Source organism: Anabas testudineus, chromosome 21, assembly GCF_900324465.2.
Source record: "Anabas testudineus chromosome 21, fAnaTes1.2, whole genome shotgun sequence".
In the NCBI taxonomy this organism is placed as follows: Eukaryota; Metazoa; Chordata; class Actinopteri; order Anabantiformes; family Anabantidae; genus Anabas; species Anabas testudineus.
Window position 1 is genome coordinate 1673032 of NC_046629.1, and position 22893 is coordinate 1695924.

A 22893-nucleotide genomic window follows, 5' to 3' on the forward strand; every position below is an offset into this window, starting at 1 on the left:
TAAATATCAATTTCAGGATATGGCATTCTCTGTTTCCTTTTGTATACTGAACCTTATGAGTGATTTTTAAGTAAAGGACTATTATAAACACATTATCAAACCAAATAAACAAAGTAGGGTGGAGTGTAGCTCCTGTTACCTCTGTACTTAGAAATTGTTGCACTACTGCTCCAGTGTTGCGTTTATTTTGAAAACGATCCTGTACTTTCCGACAGTATTTGAAGGCGGCACCGGGGAACCCGACTTTGCGGTTCAGTACGCATGCGCGTTACTTACTCCGCTGTAGGGAGACATGGCGACGTCCCTGATCTGCGGCCGTCTGACGGCGAGCCTGAGAAACTCGGGGGCCAGGAGCACCCTGAGCTCCGCTGCCAAGGTGAGTGTGTGCCCACGGTGAAGCGAAGGGGTCCGGCTCCGGCAGGTGTGTGTGGGGGTGGCAGGTGTTTATTCTAATGGCTACACCGTCCCCTGAAACTGACAGGGTCAAATTTGACATTCATTGAGTTTCCGTTGTTTTGGCTAACATGCTAACATGACGCGGTGCTAGTTAGCACGTTAGCCGGCTGTCACAGCTGCTGAGCGGGAGAGACGCAGCAGGAACCCCCGCTAACACACGGATAATCCTTTTAGTGTCCGTCTGTCCCCGCACATGGCTGCGTGTTATTCACGGTGTTTGGAGGTGGACACACGCAGGGAGGCGCAGCTCAGTGACCTCCACCGGAGCTCTGCGCCATCACATCGGTCCCGCTGCGTCTCACGGTGTTTTAGAAAGTTCTCAGGACAGATCCGAACTACGGAGACGGAGACAGGCAGGAGACAGGCAGGAGACAGGCAGGAGACACCTGAGGAGACAGGCAGGAGACAGGCCGGAGACAGGCAGGAGACACCTGAGGAGACAGGCAGGAGACACCTGAGGAGACACCTGAGGAGACAGGCAGGAGACACCTGAGGAGACAGGCAGGAGACACCTGAGGAGACAGGCAGGAGACAGGCAGGAGACAGACAGGGAAGGCAGGAGACCGACGGAGGACAGAAGGAGACAGACAGGAGACCAGGACAGGAGAAGACAGGAGACAGCAGGAGACCAACCTGAGGCGTATCGGCCGGCGACAGCAGGAGACAGGCGGAGACACTGAGGAGACCGGAGGAGACAGGCTGAGACAGGCAGGAGACACTGCGGGACGTGCAGGGACACCGAGGAGACGGAGGAGCACACCTGAGGAGAAGGAGGAGACAGGGCAGGAGCAGGGCAGGAGACAGCCGAGAAGGCAGGAGACAGGCAGGAGACACCTGAGGAGACAGGCAGGAGACAGGCAGGAGACACCTGAGGAGACAGGCAGGAGACAGGCAGGAGACAGGCAGGAGACAGGCAGGAGACAGGCAGGAGACAGGCAGGAGACAGACAGGAGACAGGCAGGAGACACCTGAGGAGACACCTGAGGAGACAAGAGCGAACATGTTGTACAGGTATCAGAGAGAAGGAGCCAACATTCAGCGGGCTGAGCCCTCAGTTTGGGTGGGATCAGCAGCCCACACTGAAGTACAGGCTGTGTATAAGGACAGGACCAGGACCAGGACCTGGACCAGGACCTGGACCAGTACTCCACAGAGAAAGTGATAAAAACAAAGGATGTTACCGGTGGTGAACTGTTGGTAACAGGAATGTTTGAGTCCAGTCCAGATTTGTTTATTTCATGAACCTAATTTCTGACTAATTACTGTGAAACATCATCAACTTCTACAAAGACACAAATGTTGTGTTGTCTCTTTAAAAATACTTATATTTATGACGACAGTGTTTCTGATGTCGTTGTATTGGTACTTTTTAAACCTGATGTGTTAAAATCTTATTAAATACTATTTTAGTGATAGAGGATCATTTACTCCAGTACAACGCAGCAGAACCACTCTGTGAAAGTACTTGGATCACTGTGTATATTGAGCAGCAGGTGATCAGTGATTTTGCTGCACACACCATCACCAGCTACTTCACCGACCGACATTTTCTGTGGTTTTTCCAGATTGTGAAGTTTAGTGTTGAATAAATGTTTCTGATGTTCTGCTGCGAAATACTTGAACCACGTTGTCTTGTTTCATATCCTTAAAAGTTTCCTCTGTTGCTCGTCCTTTCCTGCTGACTGCAGACACTCTTCTCCTCTGATCTAAGAAAGTTTATTTTATTTTTATTCTCTCATTTAATAAAACTGAGCTTCTCTTAATGTTTAATTTAGGATTAGGAGACTAGTCTGTGTTATTTTATAAAACTATTCTGTAGTCTTCATGTTTCTCCTATTAGCTGCTGCATTTAAACTGCACAGAGTTTATATTTTCTATTTTTAACATTTTATCCAGCACATTTAATCCTTCCTGTGCCTCTGTAAGATGTAATTAAAGATATATTAAAGGTTTTAGTTATGTTTGTTTTTACTGACTCATTTAAAGTCTATGTCCTTCTTCCCCTGTTCCTTCAGGTCCTCGGTGGTTCTTCAGGTCTGTTTGGAGCTCATGTGTCCCAGTCACAGCCCCCCCACCTGCAGCAGCAGCAGAGGAACCTCTCCCTGCACGAGTACATGAGCATCGGGCTGCTGAAAGAGGCCGGCATCTCTGTGCCCGATGGTATGGTGGCCAGCTCCTCTGAGGAGGCCTACGCTGTGGCCAAGCAGATCGGTAAGCTGAGTAATCGCAGAACGTCTGCGTCAAACATGTACTAACTCAGAAAGTCGTCTTTACAGAACCTCAAGGAGCGTCATTTTAGGTGTCAGTTTAATGAGAGTCCAGGAGGATTATGCTGATCCAGACCGCTTTGATCTGAATGTAGCCAGAAGGCTGTAGTGCTGGTGTAATGTTCAGTGTCAGTAAATAATCAGTTATTATTATGTTGTTTAAAGTGTCATAAAAATCACTTCTCCAGAGTGATGATTTTTTGCCTGTCTCTGTTTTGTCTCATTGTAAGTGGAATATCTTTGTTTTTGACTTAATGTGCCTGCTGCAGACATCACTTTAGATTCTGGAAACTAGTGATAAGCAGTCTAAATCAATTTTAGTGATGCTAACAGTCTGACTGTAAGACTGTGGCTGTGAACTTTGGTCCTCACTAAAATAACAAGTCTGAATGATGAATTATAATAAAACCTTCTACTATATAGTATTCATGTTCCCCTGAGGATAAATTGTAACTTTGATCCTCTGACTTTTCATCCAGCACCATCATCAGGTTTTTCATTTATCCAGTTCTTTGGTTTGTGACCAAATACCTGCAGGACTAACGATGTTCTCATCAGCCTCAGCTGTGCTGTGAGTCAGCTGCTAACTAGCTAATGTTGGCATGTGTGGCTAAACAATTCATCATTTTCAAATTAATAATAAAACATTTTCACAATTTTAAAATTTGAAATTGTGATTTAAGCTGTGATATAAAAAAAAAAAAAATGTTTGTGTAGCGAAGGACCTGATGTGCTGCAGTAATGCAACTGTGTGTAGGAAATAACACAGTAAAAAGAACATAAAAAATAAACTGTCATTTAGTTGTTTTTGGAATAAGTGATTCAGTTTTCTAGTCCTGATGTTGACATGAGTATATAGTAAATTTATAATAACTCTGTTGCGAAACATAAGAAATTCAGAGAGTAATTACGAAACATTTGTGTTGAGAAACTGAGAAGGTACACAGATTGAATAAACCACTTCTCTTTAAGAAATGTTTTACTGCATTTAGGAAGTTTCCCGTCCTCAATGGAGAGTCGGGTTATTTGTGCGGTAATTTTTTCATACTAAAAGTGAAAAAAGAGGTGATTCAGCAAATGGTGATTGGTCATTTTTTCCATCTTTTTATTATCATTAATGCACTTTTATCCATAGTACAAATACACATATTGATTAAAATATTAAGGTTCTTTGAATTTTAACTCCGATCATAACTTCTCTGCTCTGAGTTCATAGTTCACACATTGTCTCAGTATTTTACTTATACTTATATTTTTTTAATTTAAGCTGTAATTTAGACCCTGAAATATAAATAAATAATTCAGCACTAGTCAGCACAGATGCCCAATGTGTCAATTTTGCAACCGCCCATGTATTTGTCATTAATACATTGTCATAGATTTCCTTTTTCTTTTAACAAGTACGAGCAGGTGAAAGAGGTTAGTCTAAACAAAAACTGCGTAAAAGCATCTGATCGATGAATAAACAAATTAAGACACTGACCAGACCAGACTTGAACAAACATTTTGCAGCAGCTCCGACACTGAGTTGGAGTCGTCACTGAAAAACCTGTCGCTGCTCTACTCTGAAACCCACACAGAGCACTTCCCAGACATCCATGACCTTTGTGTGTCTGTGTGTAGGATTTAAATAACTGAAGCTGGATTCACACAGTCTAAACATAGCCTCCTCCTCCTCTGTGGTGTCAGCTCACACTCAAATTCCAGGATCAAAGGAAGTTGGTCCATAAATCCACAGAGTCCTTTGACTCCATTCTCTAACTCGCACTGATCGACAAGTCCTAGTTCTGGGCTGGTGCTAGAGCCAGTTCGTAGTTTGTTCAACTTGCTTGTAGAAAAGCTGCACAAGCTCTTGTGCTGCTCGTTGTGTTCACTATGACACCTGACACGTTTAGATTTTTATAAACACTGAACAGATGATGTCAGTGTTAGCCATTGTCAGCCTTTACCTAGCTAACTAACGTCAACTCTGCTGGTGCAGATCATTGTAGGGAAATCATATTAAATCATACATCAGTTTTATCTTTTCAACAAAGCTTTAGTTGACCTTGTTGGTCACATGAATCCCTCCCCCAGTTGGAGAGGACCAGCAAAGAGTTGGTCCTGCTCTGAAACCAGTTGTTTGGCTCGAACCGTGAATAACTAGTTAAAAATTAGATGCTGTGTTTAGTGAACTGGGACGAATATGAAATAGGTAGCCCTTCAGCAACAGGTAACTACACACATATTCTGTGGCGTCGTTGTTTAACTGACCAGTGCAGCCATTTTCATACTTGAATAGGCCTGAATGAGAAGATACTGTGCATGAATGTTAAACTTATAGGTATGCCAGTATGTCTGCAGCTGGTGGGCAGCGCATGGTGGAGGTGAATGTCCAGGGCGAAGTGATCCTTACAAGCCAACTGGTTACTAGTTACTATCTCAACACATTTTGCATGAATTGCTACAAAAGTCTGTGATCAGGATATAAATAAAACTATTTTAGTTCAGTTTGGAGTCTTTCAGTGAGGTAAATAATTAAAATGTAGAATTTAGCTTCTCATGATCATATGAGGTTCTACCTTCGAAGGTACTAACTTAAACTGGGACAACGGTTTGGGAAAGAATTTTCCAGATGAGCCTAATCTAATGTGAGTGGTTGTGTTTGTGTGTGCGTCAGGTTCAAAGGACCTGGTGGTGAAAGCTCAGGTGCTGGCTGGTGGCAGGGGAAAGGGTACGTTTGAAGGAGGACTGAAGGGAGGAGTGAGGATCGTCTACTCGTAAGTGTTCATCTAACATCTATAAAGAACCTGATGTGTAACTGTTATAACCCCGAACAGCCGCTGTTTCCATTGAAACCAAACAAACTTATAGTTTTAATAAGGAAGTTGGTCAGTAATAACATGCTGCACACACACAGTCTGTAGTTTCCCACACAAAAGTAGGACGCAATAAAACCTCCTGTGGCCGAGATTCAATTACAACCTGGCAGAACTGAACTTAGCCTAAAAAGTTAAAGAACTTAAAACAACAGGACTTGTAATAATGTCCTGGAAGTCTTCCACCGTCCACCCAGAAGCTTCAACTGTTCTAATAGATTTTATAGCAGGTAATGTCTTAAAGTTAAGATCCTAACTTCATGAGCTACACTCTGATTGGTCCCTTAACGCCTCTCTTCAACATCATCCTTCATTAAGCAGATGCTACAGTTTTACTTACTTAAAGTGTAGTGAAGGTAAGTGTATAGTCCTCTGAGATTTACTGTCCAAACAGACAATGTGTCAGCATTTTGTATGTAGATGTAGGGTGGGGGGGTGGGGGGGTGGGGGGGGTTGGTGAGTTTTACACATGTGCAGGACAACAGTCTGCAGACAGAGAAAGAAGTGGAGTATTTGTATAAAATGAGACATCTTTACGTGGTGCGATGTCTCCTCACATTTAAAACAAGCGTGTTTCTATGGTGTATTTGTATTTTTAAGTTAAATGTCTCAAATGCAGCAAAAAAAAAAGTCAGGAAGCAGATTCCTCTCTCTGTACAGTTAGAATCTGTGAACCATGATGTGTTAGCATTAGCTGTAATCCAGCTGTGACCCAACTGTAGCTGGGATCAGGCAGATTAAATTACAAACACCAACACTGGATCTCAGGCTGCAGTGTTTCCTCTTAATCCCTGGTGTGTGTGAATGTGACGATGGTGGAATGTTGAGTACATTTACTCAACTGTACAATTAAATGTACTCTCCTGCTACTTTATACTTTACTACATGTGGTTAAAAATATTGTACCTTCTTATAAAGTGAACTTCCCAACAGATAATACAAGGAGTTGAAACTACTGAAAATACTGCTGCCTACACTGAGTTATTGTGATGGATTTGTTTCAAAAGAATAATTAATTAAGAAAGTAACCACTAACTTGAATTGTGTTTTAAAATGAGCTCCACCTTAATAAATCTACAGTTCTGTAGTATAACACTCACCATCCTACCACACTGAGAACTTCTACTTTATTTACTTAGAAGAAAAGTTTTATGTTTACTCCTGGATAATAGCTGAGTTGGCGTCAGCGACGTGTTGCATTCGTTTTAATTGGGACAGCTCACTGCTGGTCTCACACTGTAAAATCCACCTACTTGGCAGATGTCACCAGTGTGTCAGGAACAAGCTGCAGAGATGCTGCGAGAACATGGAGGAAGAGATGGAACATAAACACAAATGGGACTGTCTTAGTTTGTCATAAATACTGTTTGGTCATCTAGTCACCAGCAGTCAGCTCATTTCCTTAATTACTAATGAATTTCTTTCTAAAACTACTTTTTACTCTTCTATTAATCACTTAAACAGTTAATTGAGAAATTACTTTCAGGTAGTTTATTTTAAATTTAAGGGTTATATTTACTTATGCGTTATGTTTGCAATAATCTGAATTTGTAAAGTATCTAAACCTGTTTTCATCAATATTGTTCACTATCATACTCAGATTTATACAAATGTATGAATCCACGATTGCTTTAAGTCTGACGGCAGATATGTAGAATTTCTTAGTTTTTCCTGATGAGGTTTGACCAGAAAACATTGTACATGATGTTTCCTTTAACAAGCTTCTCCTTCAGTTGGAACTGGGTCTTTACAAACACACAGTTCCGTTTCCTCAAGGCTTTAAAAAGTATTTTATCTGCAGCTGCGGTTGCTCCAGTAAAAAGATCATCAGCTCTGAGCAAGTGTCAGTTTTATTAGAAACTTTAATTCATTTCAATTAGTTTTAATTGAAATTAATTTAATTAATTTTGTCATTAGGAAGTATTGTTCTATGCTGCTGGAACGTACTGGAAACCTTGTGATTATCTTGCTGTAATTTCGCCTCAAGATGCAACAAGTAATCAAAGGACAGACAATTAATAATCACCTCTTGATGAATTTGAGTAATCCTCTTAATTTTTCTTTCTTTTCTTTGTCGTCCATCACAGTAAACTGAGTATTTTGAGGTTTTATAAAACAAAACTATACATTATAAGAAACCTCCCTCTGACATTTTTTTACCATTTTCTGAAATTTTAGAAACAAAATTCATTAGAAAAGGAGGCAGATTCATTAATAATGGCAGTAATCTTTAGTTGCCGTCCTTTGGCTGATATGATTGCGATTCGGGCATTAAATGGATTAGAACATAGTAAAAAGTCTTTAGGTTGTTTTGTCAACCCTGCAGTACCCTGGATAATCTTCTTCCCTCCTCTTCCTCCTCTTCCTCTCCAGGCCAGAGGAGGCTCGGGACATTTCGTCCCAGATGATTGGTCGAAAGCTGTACACTAAGCAGACCGGTGAGGCGGGTCGTATCTGCAACCAGGTGTTTATCTGTGAGCGCAGGTACCCACGCAGAGAGTACTACTTCGCCATCACCATGGAGAGGTCCTACCAGGTGAGGCACACGTGTACTTCTGTTCTTCAACAGACAATAATATGATTTATGAGCCACACACCGAACGTACGCAGTACTTTAACTGGTACTTCTACTTGTAGTGAAGTACTTTTTAGGCAATAATTTGTACTTTACTTCAGCATTGAGCTGCACAGAGCTACTTATTTTTAGTCAGTGTCAAATGGTTTATAGATAATTATTTTAATAATTAGCTTCCAATTGATCTGATGTTATAAATAATGAGGGGCGGGGGTATCACTGTGTCACACACTCTCACTGTTTTAATGAAGGAAGATGAAGATCATTGAGGGGGTTTTCTTCTTTTCTCAGTTAGGTATCAGTTTCAAATTCAACTAATTATTATCATCACACAGGTCTGTGTTCCTGGGAAACTGATGGACTTTTGTCAATTTATAGAATAAACATAAAACAGGAGAATAACGTCAACATATGTAATAGTCTCGTCTCATCAGTTAATGACTCCGCTTGTTAACAGTGCAGATTTGTGCTGAGTTACGTCTCTAGATGGCAGCACAGCACTAAACCTCTCAAGTGTTTTTAGGCAGAGATCCTGTCCAGTGAAAGTTGATCATGTGAAAGCAGAGAAATCGAAACCTGCGTCGTCTTTCTCCAGATACAACCTGCATTTTACATTAAAGCAGCATTTTAGAGATGGACCCTGTAGTAGTTCCTGTTGTGAAACCCGTGACACAGATGTGATGTGCTGAGGTTCTTCACTCCAGATTTTATCACCTGACAGCTGGATTTCTCTGCTGCCTCACCTCTAAATTCAAAGCTCAAATATAGGGGGTGTGTGCACATAAGATCCCTACTAAGTAGAATTAGATAAAAATAAAGGGTTGTGTTCATCCTACCTTTTAACACCCACATGTTTTTGTATCGTATTTAAAAGCACAGTAGAGCTGAAACAATCTGTGGGCGATTATTTTAAAAAACTATTTGGACTGAAGTAATCATTTAAATTAAAAGAAATACTAAAACATTTGCCTGTTTTACCTTCTTAAATATAGTACAATGATTTATCCTTATAAATGTTATTTTACAGTTAGGTTCAGATAATGAGAATAATCATTAATTACTGCTCTAAAACATTTATTTTCAGGTTTATGTACGATTACATGTTTTCCAGGTTAATACATTTCGTCCTTTATCACTGTATGACTCTAACTCTGCCAGGAAATCACTGGCAAAGTTTCTAATTGGAAAAACTGCAGTAACTCTGAGTATTAAACTCCTCCTCACCCTCTCTCGTGTCCCACAGGGACCCGTACTGATTGGCAGCTCACAGGGGGGCGTGAACATTGAAGATGTTGCAGCGGAAAACCCAGACGCCATTGTGAAGGAGCCCATCGACATTGTGGAGGGCATTAAGATGGAGCAGGCTGTCAAGGTACAATCAATAGTAGATGGAAGGAGCCACAAAACAGGCTGGAGATGTTCCAACTGTGTGGTTTGTGCTGCAGGAGAAATTGAAAAAGAGGAGGAAGAGGAGAGGATGATGGTGTGTGTCTAAATCACAAAGGGCTGTATTTCATTTCTCAGAGGGAAAACTATTTTCTAAAGAAAGTACAGGTCCATTTTCTTTGTTACAAGTTTGAGGTGGGAGAAAAACTTCATTCCTCCCACCTGTTGTTTTCTTTCAGGCTTTATAGAAAATAACCCGTGTTTTCTGATTGTCTGCAGTTTAAAATTGGTGATTGCTGTGTAAATAATGGTCCTCTTTTAGATTTTCCATTCAGATGGCTTTTTATAAATCATTCATTACAGTCAAAAATATACCCTCGATTTGGGAAAATGACAGATACGATAAAAGAAAATGTTCAGTTTCCTGTTTCTCAGGTTTATTGATGACGGTTTGCCAAACATTCTTTTGGAACGTTTTCCATTAATTCAATTTGATTGAAAAGCAAAACAAAAACAATAGCAGCAGAATTCTTTCATCAAGTCTCATATACACAAGCTCATTACAAGCCTCAGTTCTCATGTACTTGTTTCTATTTACATCTTAGCAGCACAATTAACCTGGCTTTTATTACCTGACGGCCTCAAAGTGATCCGGATTTTGTTATTGTTTAAACTTTGATCATTTGCACAGTTTTAAGGAGCCTTCACTAAATCTACTAAACCACTTTTAAATGAAGTGTCAGTAGAGCCTCCTCTGCTTTTTTTATTTAGTTTTAGTTTTGTTTCGTGAACACTGCTCTGCAGATCCCTGAGGATTTAACAGTAAATACTGATCTCATATCTTTTGTCATCCTCCTTCAACAAACCTGACAACTATTAAAATCTTCACTATAATATTATTTATATGTTTACCTCTTCATACCTTTAAAAAGTGGAGCAGCTTTAGCTACAGTGAATTGAAGAAAAAGTATCAGTAATTGTGTTAAATATTTATAAAGTTAAAGTAAATCAGGAGATAAATAAAAGCCAGACGTGAGGTGTGAAATAATTTGCATAGTGTCTTGACTGTTTCCATCACACAGGAGTCAGACTCTGGGAGCTGCAGGGAAACAATTCAGGAGCTAACAAGCTGAAATAAAAGGTCACGGTCTAACAAACAGCAGCTAATGTTTCCTTAATGACTTGTATCTTTCACTTAGTCCACAGACTTTTGGGCAAACTCTGAGTTAATGACGCGTGTGCTGCTCTGTGGGACAAAGAAAGGTGATACTGACAGATGAGTAAAAGTCTATTTAAAGCTGAAACAAACATTATTCTAAAGGTTTTGAGAAACCTTTAACAGACCTGATTTCAGTTTGACAAACTATTTTAGAAAGTCATAAAAACTCCAAAATTTTATGTTGTTCTTGTTATAAAATGGGTTTGTTTGTGAGTTTAAGCAGATGGAAGGAGCCACAAAACATGGTAACATGTGGAACCTTTAAATGCATTCGTTTAAAGTATGTTTCAAATGTATTAGTCTATTAATGTACTGCAGGGAGTCGCTGCTAAAAGTGTTAAAATGTCATGAAATGAATGCACTCTGATCATCTCTGCTGCTTCTTACTGGTGTCGTATGACTAAGAAACTAGTATTAAAGCTCACTCTATACCAGATTAAAGTGCCTTTAAAAGCCTTAAACCTAATGCTGAACCGGCAGGAAGCAGTGATACATCACCTGTGATCAGTACCTGTTCTTACCAGTCTCTCTTAAATCTGGTGTTTCTTTCCTGTAAATGTTTAATTTGTCAACCTGTGCCAGAGTTGGTGCTGACTGCAGAGATGTGTTGTTGAGACAGTTTGAGAGCAGCGTGTGGGATCAGCGCCTGCTGTGCAGCGAGTCCTGACCTTCTTTTCACACCGATTGTTTCACAGTCCTGAAGTTTATTTTTCCCTCTTTGTTCTCTGATGTCTCCCTCAAAGCCCAGTTCAGTATTTACAGGTGTCTTTAAACAGAAGCAACAAGTCAGTGAACAAACGAATCGGCTGCTTTACTAAAAATCCTTTTTACATATTGACATTCTGTCTTTCTCTGAACTCTCTCTGCTGCCTCTGGTCTTTCTTTTTCTTCCGTCTCTGTCCCCTCTTGAGTTGGAGTATAATTCTGCGGCGCCTCTCAGCTTTGGGCTCTGGATATTGAGAATGTTGGTTGTCATAGAGAGCAGAGGCTTGATTTATTTGACGCAGAGGAGAGGTGCTGATTGCAGCGCTCTCCATGTAGATAGAGGCCCATTGATGTTCCATCAGTCCTTTATTCTTTTTTTAAACCACTGAGGCAATGGTTTTAAAACTGTGATGTTAAATAAAACAGCAGGTTTTCTGTGATTCATGTAGAAATTGCTTTTCTGTCTTTTCTTTGTGTTGATGTTTGAAGCTGAAATCATGCACTCCAGGATATCAACTAACATGTTACTGACTTGTCTTATCCTACATACGGTAATGGTAATTTACCAAAGAGCCTCATTTTTCGGTAACGGTGGCCAAACATTTGAAGATAATGGTGTTTTCTTGAAATTCACCTGACCTTTATAAATGCTTCTGATGGAAAATTGTAGTGAAAACCAAACCAAGCTGGGCATTAAACAGCAATAATAAAAACAACATAATGAGATGGAGAAGGAGATGCCTTTGTGTAGCAGTTCAATACGTTTGTTCATTGCTCTGTGCAGAAACTCAGGCCAAGGTTTAATCAAAGCGAATGTTTTTATAGTAGCTCCTTCTTTTTGTTATTATCTCCACTGCAACTGAACATAGAAATTAGAAGGGTGAATGCTGCCAAAAGTCTTAGTTATCCAATTGATCTGGAACTGAAACTATTTAAATAAACTTCAGATGAACTTGAGCATTGATTTCTTTTTTTGCACAGAATGAATTAAGACGTTTTAAGACAGACTTTGGAAAAACATGAAGCAGGGACTCTGTGCCGAGTAAAATCGACCCTGAAAGGCTGTAGTGGAGCTCAGGGCGAGTGAAAACACCCAAAGGAATCAGAATCGGACTTAATACAGCAAGTATATATGCATAGGAAACGATATGATGTGAAGAAAGTGAAGAATAAAAAAATAACATCAGATACCTGAAGAATGTAAGAAAAGCCATAGAATGAGTTTAAACACATACATTATAACATAATAATTATATAATAGAATAGTTTAGTTTACAGAGAAAGCAGAGTTATGTGGGAAGAAGAGCAACAAGTCTGAGATAATGGAAACGTAGTATAACTCCCCCGGTAGTAGTATTTGATTTTTATTATTTTTAATGGTATTACACATAGAAAGTTTTAATTCGCCTGTCAGACTTGAAAATATAGTTGGTGATGTCATCACTTAAATTATTGTGTCACACCTGTCTAAACCTACTGTAGTTCGCTCTTGTACAGTTATGATCTTGTAAAGATGAAAGTGTTGATCGAGCGTTCTCTGTTGCTGCAGGTAGCTCAGAAGATGGGATTCCCGTCTGCGCTGGTGAACGAGGCGGCGGAGAACATGATCAAACTGTACAATCTGTTCATCAAGTATGACGCCTCCATGGTCGAGATCAACCCCATGGTGGAGGACTCCTCCGGCATCGGTATGCATGCACTGACTCAGATCTGTGTAGTTGTCTGTAATTCAGGAGGGTCTGAGTACCAATTAAACAGCAGGATGGAGATACGATGCAGGATCAGCAGCCTTATCTGTCCGGACTGTTTGAGGAGATTTAAACCCACCTGATCCACACAGACATGATTTGATCTGACAGTTTTTTGTGCTGTTGTTCTGCATCCAGCAGGATTTATTCATGTTTGCTTTGTCATGGGTAAATGTACCTGCAGCGTTTGACACTTGAAGGGTTTTGGAGAGGTTTCTTAGTTTCAGTCTATTATTAGCACAGACCTTGTTTTTAAAACCTTAGTTTTTATGTAGCTGTAAAGATGTTTGTCATACAATGGTCAGATGGCTGGTTTTAGTTTGGTGTGTGTGTGTCGTCAGAGAGTTAATGACTCCCACTTGTAGAGCACAGCTCTTTAGACACACTTATATGAAGAGGAGACCACTGACCTCTCTGGTAAATGACAAATACAGTTAATGAGCTTCACACTGGGCTCAGGATATGTACTCAGATTAACCTGAATGGAAGTTTGGTCCTAATGCTGCATTAATAACAGTCATTTAATATGGTACTTCATAGTAGAACAGTGTTGCTACCATGAAAACCCTGGTTCTAACGTTACATTTTCCAGATGCCAGTAGTTCCATGATCTTCCTGTTCAACACTGTCAGTGAGTTAAAAATGTTCATGTTATCTTCTTGCTGGCTGCATGCTGTGTTTGTATTCTAGCCACAGCAGGGTTCTAGAAATGTCAGACTTGTCTGTTCCAGACTAAAATAACTATTGGATGAATTGCCATGAAATGTGGTTCAGACATTAATGTTCCCTTCTGGATCCTCTGACTTTTTATTCAGCACCATCACTGGGTCGTCCTGAAAAGCTAATGACATTTCCATCAACCTTAGCTGCCACATGTTATAGCAAAAACAACTAAATGCAAAGCTAAGGTGGTGAGCATGATAGACATCAAATCTGCTAATCATCAGCAAGTTAGCATCCTAACATTTAGTTTGAGCCACATCGGTCCGTGGCGAGATATTTGTGAGGGCACGAAGGGACTGAGCCGTGTTTTGCACAGACGCAGAATTAGTAATTATAAATATGAAAAGTCTAAATATACATAGCACCATATTAAGACTCGACAGCAGAGCTATTGGACTTAGTATTTCCTGCTTATTAGTTAATTCTGTTAATTTGCTTTTATTACATTCACTTTAACACAGATCAGATTTTTCCCTCAAATTGTCTTTTATTTCTTTGAGAGACACATGCAGAGGAAACTAATAATGAGAAAGGAGAGAGTTAGCAGGTGCTGGACTGGACAGAGTACCCTGACCTTTGGTTTTTACTTTGCTCAGTTATGAGGAGCCTGTTATTATTACACTTGTGTTACATTTCCAAGAAATGTGTAATTATGGGAAATGTCAGGTCGACTTCACCTTCAGCAACATGTACTGTTTGTTAGTCACTTGTCAATAATTACAGCTAATTATCACAATAATAGCCTTGGACTATCTGTGTAGCAGCCAACAGGCCCAAGAAGGACTTTAGGCTGAAGAACGAATGCATAAAGAAATGGTGTTTTGTTGATAGTTATTGTTGAGGTGCCCTTGAGCAAGACTGATGTGAACAGTCCTGAAGAACCTGCATAAGTCCCCTTCGTCTGGCTGGATAATGGTTTGAAACAAGGATAATTACCAGAAGACGTCGTCAAACTGAAGCCGGAGGTGGAAAATGTAATTAAAACAGCTTAGTTTAGTGTCTTTGAATATCATACTGTTCTTTAACAGCAAGGACGTCTGAGAAGAAGAGATTTGTTTTCTGGAACTTGATCTTTAATTATATTTTCAGACAGAAACAGAGTTGAAGTTGGCACCTCAGTACTTAGAGGAACAGTGTGTAATGGGTACCCATCTACAGACCCAATTCAAAAAGAAATGTCACAGGGAGGCCTAGAAGGAACGACTTTTGAAACCATGGTAAAATTACAGAACATGTTTATCCAAAAGGACAAAGAGACGTTAATTTAAAGGAGTGAAATCAGCACATTTATAATGTTCCCTCAGTAACAAACACATATTTTCTAGATTCTTTTCACCTCATAGTTTCAAGGTAAAGATCAGTTTCTCAGGACTTTGTTGCTTCCAGCCAAAACCATTTAAAAGTGATTTGAAAAGATGAGTTCATGGTTTTGCTCATGTAACAAAGAAAAAAACACGTCCTTAAGATCCATTCTCAAAATATCCGGTTTTGTTCCTCAGGCATCATCCTGTGTTAATGCCAGAGTCTCATGTGTCTGCTTGTTAACAGTGATGTGCATGGATGCCAAGATCAACTTCGACTCCAACGCAGTGTACCGCCAGAAGAAGGTGTTCGACATGCGGGACTGGAGCCAGGAGGATCCCCGAGACCGGCAGGCGGCCAAAGCCGACCTCAACTACATCGGTCTGGATGGAACCATTGGCTGCCTGGGTCAGTGCAAAGGCTTTAATTAAGGATTATCTAGTAGGGGTTTACCACCATCCTGGGAGGGGATATTCACACTGCCTCCTGCAAGTCCTTCATGGATAAAACTGTGTCTCCGTGTTGGAAAATACAGTGTGTTCAGTACTTTGTAGTTTCTGTTAGAATCTCTGTGGTTTGAGGTTTGGTTTTCCTCCTGTCTGACATCAGGTTTATTTTGCTTCAGCTGATTCAAACTGAACCTTCCCAAACAGCTGGAGCCATTTTGTTGTTGTATTTCGTTTGTCACCAAGTTCAAACCGTCAGTCCTTTAAACGAGACTCATCTCTGGTCTTTGTTCCGTAGTAAACGGAGCAGGTCTGGCCATGGCCACTATGGACATCATCAAACTTCACGGTGGCACGCCGGCCAACTTCCTGGATGTTGGAGGAGGCGCCACAGCTCATCAAGTGACTGAGGCCTTCAAGCTCATCACCTCAGACAGGAAGGTAAGAACTCACCTGGTGCTAATATTAAATGTAAAGGTACAATATGAAGCTATAACCTGCAGTCATCAACAGCTAACATGTCTGTCCAAAGGTAACAGAATTCAAATATGCATTAAAAACAGGAATTAAAATTTCAGTAAAATAGAAATGTATCTGTGGGTGTGGTCATGTTCATTTTTAATCATGTGTGTTGTGTCTCAGGTTCAGGCCATCCTGGTCAACATCTTTGGAGGCATCATGAGGTGCGACGTTATTGCCCAGGGCATCATCATGGCTGTGAGAGACCTGGACCTCAAAATCCCCATCGTAGTGCGGTTACAAGGTACAACACAAACAGTGTTTTTACATCTTAGTGATACTGAATATATCACAGTGCATGGTGTTGACATTTATAAGTGTTGCATGCCCATATTTGGAGCCTACAGAGCGTATATAGGGACAGTTTCCTGTCTGCTACAGAACAGATATGCAGAAGATCTAGGATCACAAATGGAAGTGACCAGATGATTGGGGTTGTCCACACTCGGATCTGAGTCACTTTAGCTGTGATGTGAACATTGCAGGCAAATCCCAAAGCCTCTGCTGTGGCATGTTAACGATCATTTGTTGTATTTTCTTAGGGACGAGAGTGGATGATGCCAAAGCTCTGATCGCTGCCAGTCCTTTGAAAATCTTGGCCTGTGACGACCTGGACGAAGCTGCAAAAATGGTACACTGCATTAATTTCACCTGACACACTTGAAGCTACACTGTGTACTGTAGGTCGGCATGAACCTGTTGCACTCACGCATTTAACATGTAAAAAGAGGTTTCTGTTCACTGTTTGAATCTTCTTCTCACAGTCTGTTTGTGGGACTGTAACATTTTTTTTAGTAGCAAAAACTAAACCAAGTCTGTTTTTTCATTTTTTATGTCTTACTTAAAAAACCAAAGAGTCATTAACACGACTTTCACAATGTACAAGACAGAAGTAAATCATCCCAGATTAATCTAACTAATAGAAAAGCCTAATGGTTACACTGAGGTCTGCAGCTGCGTCACCAAATGAGCGCTCGAGAAACATTTAACCAAACAGAACAAATGGTAACCAGCAGGAATTTGATCAACTGACGTTTTGTTCAGTGTAACAACGCTACTTAAACAACTTTTATAGAAATAAATGTTTATCTGTGTAACAGATTGGGATTTAGAAGGAACTTTTCTAAAAGCTTCTGATTGACCTGTTGTTCCCACTTCAATTGCTGTAATTGAGCAAAGATCAGAACTAATTCAGCATAATTTTTCTCTAACAGTTTAGGTCCACACTTTAAAAAACATCATGAAGAATTGGAGTGTATCTGTATCCTGTTACTCATTAACAAATATTGACGGAAACACAACCATTCGAGACAAACAGCAGGAACCTGAGCAGCCCTCAGTCCTCTAATGGAAACTTCTGTCTTTGTTTTAGTCATAAAAACATATTAAGTCTCCTTTTTGTCAATCGATGAAAATAAATGACTGCAACAACATTAATACAGTGAAAGTTGTGTAGGGAACATATCTCTAGATTAATGTTCACGTCAGCGTTTTGCATTTTCATAGTTCAGCTCTGCTGTTTTTTTTGTCTTTCCTAATTCTCAGGGGGGTGTAGATGAATTTAGTTCATAAACCTGTTTCTTCCAAGAAACTTAAACATCAGATAACAGACGGAAACGGAGCTAAACGAGTTTTTATTTCTGTCCTCAGGTTGTGAAGCTTTCTGAAATCGTCTCCCTGGCAAAGGAGGCTCAAGTGGACATCACCTTCCAGCTGCCCATCTAAGAAATCGACCTTTGACCTCCCTCCCTCCCTCCCGCTGCACTTCCTATGTCACCTCCCACAACACACCCCTCTCAGCCTCCACCCAAAACTGACAGATACGACCTCAGAGAGTTTTGTCATTCTGACTGTGGCACGATGGCAGCAACAGGTTTCACCTAGTTTGATCCCACTGGGATCTTCGGTCTCTCCCACACGTCTCCTTCATTTCCTCTAACTTATGTTGCACTTGAGTCGATACGCACAAACCTCCACCTTCAACCCCCTCGTCCCCTCTTCTACTCACCTCCACCCTCTGAGAGGGAGACTCACGGTGAAGCATCCCGTTTGAAGAAACTGCTTTCACTCACGTTGTTTCAGTTGAGACAGGAGCTGAAGTGGCTGCAGGACGAGCGACCCCGTTAGTTTCATAAATACACACACGTAGCTTTGCATGAGTGCCTTCCCAGTGTGTTGTCAAGTAGAAATGTAAAACAATAAAAGAATGGAGTCGTTCCCATCCTGCAAGACTTTGTTGAAGTGTTTAATCAAACAAATCAGCTGTGAAGCAGCACGCCGTAAAACAATTAACACATTTGACTGAGCTGAGCGTCGGCTTCAGGAAATGACCTCAGTTTATCTTCAATTCCAGAACAATACGGAACGATGCAGCGCTGATTTAATGAGTGTTCAGACTCAGAAAGTTGTTCCCCGCAGGCGTCCTCATGTCATTTACCTATTTACCAACACTTAAAGAGCAGGGTCCTCGAAGGTCCACAAACCTTTATCTGCACAGCTAAATTCCAGTAGAGATTAATAACATTACGGTCAATCGACCCTTAAAGCTCAGAATCTCTTGGTGAATATTTGTCTTTTTGCCTTTTTATTAGAAGCCACTGAGCAGTAAAAGATGCTCAAACCTCCTACATAAGAAACCTGATGCTGAACGAGACCTGACACATTTTTTAAATTCTCCACCAAAGATATTTTTACTCTTGATCAATTTAATTATTTTATTATGAACCATCACAGAGTAGTGGAAAATTAACTTTCCACATCCAGAACAGTTTAAAAACAAAAGTATGTAGAAGAACAAACAGATGATTTTTGCCTCTAGTTGTTAGTACTACTTAGTAGCTGCTTCAGGGTCTTTTTGTGGTCGTGTCACATCTTGATCTGATGCTCTGTGACTTTCCTTAAACAAAGTTAACACTCACTTTAAGGCCCCGTTGTGCCCCTGGGTCCTGACATTCACCTCTTGGCTCATTACCTCCCTCCTACAGATGTGATCATCTACAGCTGAATAAATCAATTTCTGTTCTAACATTTCTTTAAGCCTTGATTGAAACCAATAAGCAGACTTGAAAGCAGGCTTGCTTTCAAACCCGGCTCTAGTTTTGAGGAGTGTGCCATCGTGTTGGAGTTTGACCTTCCAGGCTCAAGCGTCTGCTAAAGTTCTCGCCTGCAGAGTCAGCGTGCCTTCGCGCTGTTTACTCTCGACTCTGTCTGAAATCTTTGCTCTGACACCTGCAGCGTGTTGATGGATGCAGGGATCTGTGCGACTATTGATCAGCGCTGCTGCAGTTGCTGCAGCTGTGCAGGAGCTTCGGTGTTATCGTGTTGAACAGAGTTGATGCAGCTGCTGGTTTCTTTAAATGAACCTCATGAATTATTCAGTGTTCCCGTTGTTCTCAACCTTTCCAGGGAAAAGCTCAGAGAGAGAAACCAGACACCAGAATCTTTGTTTTTGCTCCTCGTGTCTTTCACACTGTTGAATTTAAATATGAGCCCGTGCTTCTGTCTCCCCGTGATTTATGTAACTAATGGAGGTGAACTGGATGTTTGGAGTTCAGGCTGATGTTCACGAGTCTGAGTCTGAACCTCAGAGTGAAAAACGTCGACTGCAGGTTTGTGGTCTTGTCAGTCTCAGGTTTAAACGACCTGCTGCAGCAGCTTAGCTTCATCTGCTAAGACGTCTTCTCCCTCTGGATGCTGAAAGTTACAGAAAAGAGACACGTGACTAATGGAGACACAAGCTTTGTGTGTCTGTGTATATATTTGGTTCTAACGTACCCTCCATCCCCCTCTGTGGACAAACCGGCTGCTTCAGGGTTGAACAGGGACTTGTAGAGTTGCTGCCGCTGCATTTTTCGTCTGCCATCCTGCCACAGTAGTTTAGTTTTGTTTCTGGATGTAACGCGGCGTCAGTAAAATGAGTTGCTTTCCTTTCCCCTCCTCTTCCTCCTCCAGCGCTCCGAACACAAGCAGACGTTGTGAATTGTATGTCATTTATGATATCTTGTAAATAACCAATCTGATGTTCTCACTGTAAAATATTTATGCTCCTCACAAAGAGTACGACAAAGGAAGAAAAACAATAAATGCAGAGAACTCACGTTTCCTTTGTTTCTTTTGACAAACGTCAGACTTGTGGACAATAACTGAGCTGATAATAACAAAATAATCCTCTAAAGTCAGAACCTCTGAAGGTGTCCTCTGGACATCAGCAGTCTTCTGATTTGTTTTTCAGGCAGAAGCCAGGACCCAGGGTTTCCCAGCAAAGCGTCCCATCATCCGTCTATATGATGTGAAAGAAGATGTGACTCATCAGACCAGGCCACCTTCTTCCAGCTGTGATTCTCTGTGTGCTCTGACAGCTGTTAGCTACAGTAGATCTACTGTGGATCCCACTGGACCTGGATCAGGAGGTAGAGCAGGGTTTATGATTCCTGGAACACAGTAACACGACAAACATATTCCTACAGTAAAGTATAGTGAACTGTTAAATACACGTTAATGTAGTAGTACCACACACAACAGTAATACTTCTCTTTATATTTTCTACTTTGTGGTTTTCATACTTCAGGTAAAGACCAGAGTACTTCTTCCACCTCAGCTGGTCTGTAACGATGATCACAGCCTCTCTCGGTCTCCAGCGTGTCTGTGTTAAGTTGTTTTACTAACCGCTCGCTGTGATTACAGCTCCTCTGATTAGCTGAGTGGGTGTTGAGTGTTTCTGTGGCGCTGCAGGTTCAAATGATGTTGACACTGATGATGAGTTCATGTAAAATCAATGAACAGTACTAACGTCTCTCAGTCAAAGGATTTAATATTAGTATTTAATGTATTAGTGGTTTATGAATGATTGATTAATGTTACAGATCGTCCATGTTGATGACTTTTAGTGACTTTTTTTGGTCATTTATCTTCTGGAAAGAGCTGTAACACTGTCAACAATGATCCAAACTACTGTGAGAACTGCTGGTCAGTAACATTAACCACAAAGAGTCCATTCTGTAGTTAGAATAAAGTAATAATTAGAAATGTTGCTGCAGTTAATTAGCCCTTACACTTAGCTCTGTTAAATTACAGCCTGCTAATTACATAATAATCACCCAGGAACTGTGCCACAGTTTAAATAAAATTACAACCAATTAGTGTAAACTCGTTTGAAATGTTCATATAATTAACCTGGTAACTCAGCAAATTAAAGTCAAATTAAACCATTTTCAAACAAATGTGGAATATTGTCTTGATAACTTGATGACTTTAGTCAAATTTCAAACTTTTTGAAATGTTCACACTGTAATTTTATTAAGATATTACAATTACCAGGTAATTATATCAGTATTTAAAACGTATATAATGTTGATACAAGGCGCGTCACATCAGCGTAAAGCCAACTGATCTATATTTAACAGGGAAACATCATCAGTTCTTGTTCTGCACATATTTGGACAATGAAAATGTGAATCAGCAGAGTTATTATAATAACTAACTATGTTGTTATGATGTTTTCCTCTGGATCCTCAGGCTGCTGTCAGTGATCAGTTCGTCCTCTGTGAACCATGAATGTCATGAAAATCCTTCCAGTACTTGAGTTTTTATGTTTGTACACTATAGATCACTGGATTCTACACATAAGTACACTCAGATTGATCTGTGTAAGTTATTTGGACCTCAGTTGTTGGTGTGATTTACTTCTCTTTTGTTGTTTAAAGTGTCAGCGTGTATCTCGTCTCGACTCCCACGTCCTCGCAGCAGCAGCAGCAGCAGCAGCAGCAGCATCATGTGTGAATCCTAATCTGCTGCCGCCGGCTGCTCAGAGCTCGCGTTGTCACAGCGACGTGGGAGGAAGAGCGAGCAGCCATCACCAGCATGAGAACAGATCCTGAGAACTCGGAGAGCCTCTTCACATCTGATACTATGGTCTCCTTATGACAAGAGTTTGACCATTGTTATTAAAATCCACACACCGCTCATTATGACTCAATATGTCGTGTTTTTGTGGCTCAGACGTGAACCTGGACGTTTACTCGCCGTCCTCCACACTTGCTGTATGTTCAGTGAATGACTTCTGGTTATAAGACACCTTACACCTGCATTAATGCTTCTTTTGCAGTCAACAGGATGTTTTGTCTTTTTAGTCGTTGACAGAACCTGACATCCATTTCTCAGAACAGTTCTTCATCCAATCCAGGGAGTTCCCTTCCAATGAGGACCAGCTTCCTAAAGCCGCCCACGAGGATCCGGATCATTTTACTCTTTTTCTATATTTCACTGATGAGACGTGTGTGATGCTGATGCAGCAGATTATTAGCTCTCAGTTTCCTTCCAGCTGTCAGCTGCTCCCACAGTGATGGAGGTCCTGCAGTGTGAGTATATGCAGGTATAGACTCTGGCTCACACTGATAAGGTTCAGAGTTTAGAGGAGTCGACTCAGTTCATTTAGTGAAACTGTGTGTGTCTCAGTTTACTTCATTCAGAAAACGTGAATAATATTTCTCAAACTTTCCAAAAAAAAGTTAGAAACCTGCTGAGACACAGAAATATTAAGAACTGGATTTAACTTGTTTTATTATTCTTTGCTGAAAGTGCAGCTGTTTCCAGGAGGATTAGAGACACGAGGCTGCAGACAGGTCAGTGAGTCTTTCAGATCTTCACTGTTACTCCTGATGAAATGTCAGAATTAAAATTCTCATCTTCAG

At 40.7% G+C, this 22893-nt stretch overlaps 1 protein-coding gene across 1 annotated transcript; it reads left to right on the forward strand.

Annotated features, from left to right (window-relative positions):
- The first annotated feature begins 260 nt into the window (after positions 1–260).
- On the forward strand, positions 261–20300 carry sucla2 (succinate-CoA ligase ADP-forming subunit beta). Its single transcript, XM_026376964.1, has 11 exons — positions 261–376; positions 2472–2667; positions 5383–5482; positions 7955–8117; positions 9400–9528; positions 13016–13154; positions 15486–15647; positions 15984–16126; positions 16328–16448; positions 16747–16835; positions 17855–20300. Exons 1-11 carry the CDS (start codon positions 293–295, stop codon positions 17927–17929), a joined length of 1401 nt encoding a protein of 466 aa, XP_026232749.1. The 5' UTR covers positions 261–292; the 3' UTR covers positions 17930–20300.
- The last annotated feature ends 2593 nt before the right edge of the window (positions 20301–22893 follow it).

Bases quoted from the DNA above. Each gene is read 5' to 3' on its own strand.
- sucla2 (XM_026376964.1), top strand. From the start codon at position 293: ATGGCGACGTCCCTGATCTGCGGCCGTCTGACGGCGAGCCTGAGAAAC. The intron at 377-2,471 runs GTGAGTGTGTGC...CTGTTCCTTCAG, and splicing joins CCCTGAGCTCCGCTGCCAAG to GTCCTCGGTGGTTCTTCAGG. The intron at 9,529-13,015 runs GTACAATCAATA...CTGTTGCTGCAG, and splicing joins AGATGGAGCAGGCTGTCAAG to GTAGCTCAGAAGATGGGATT.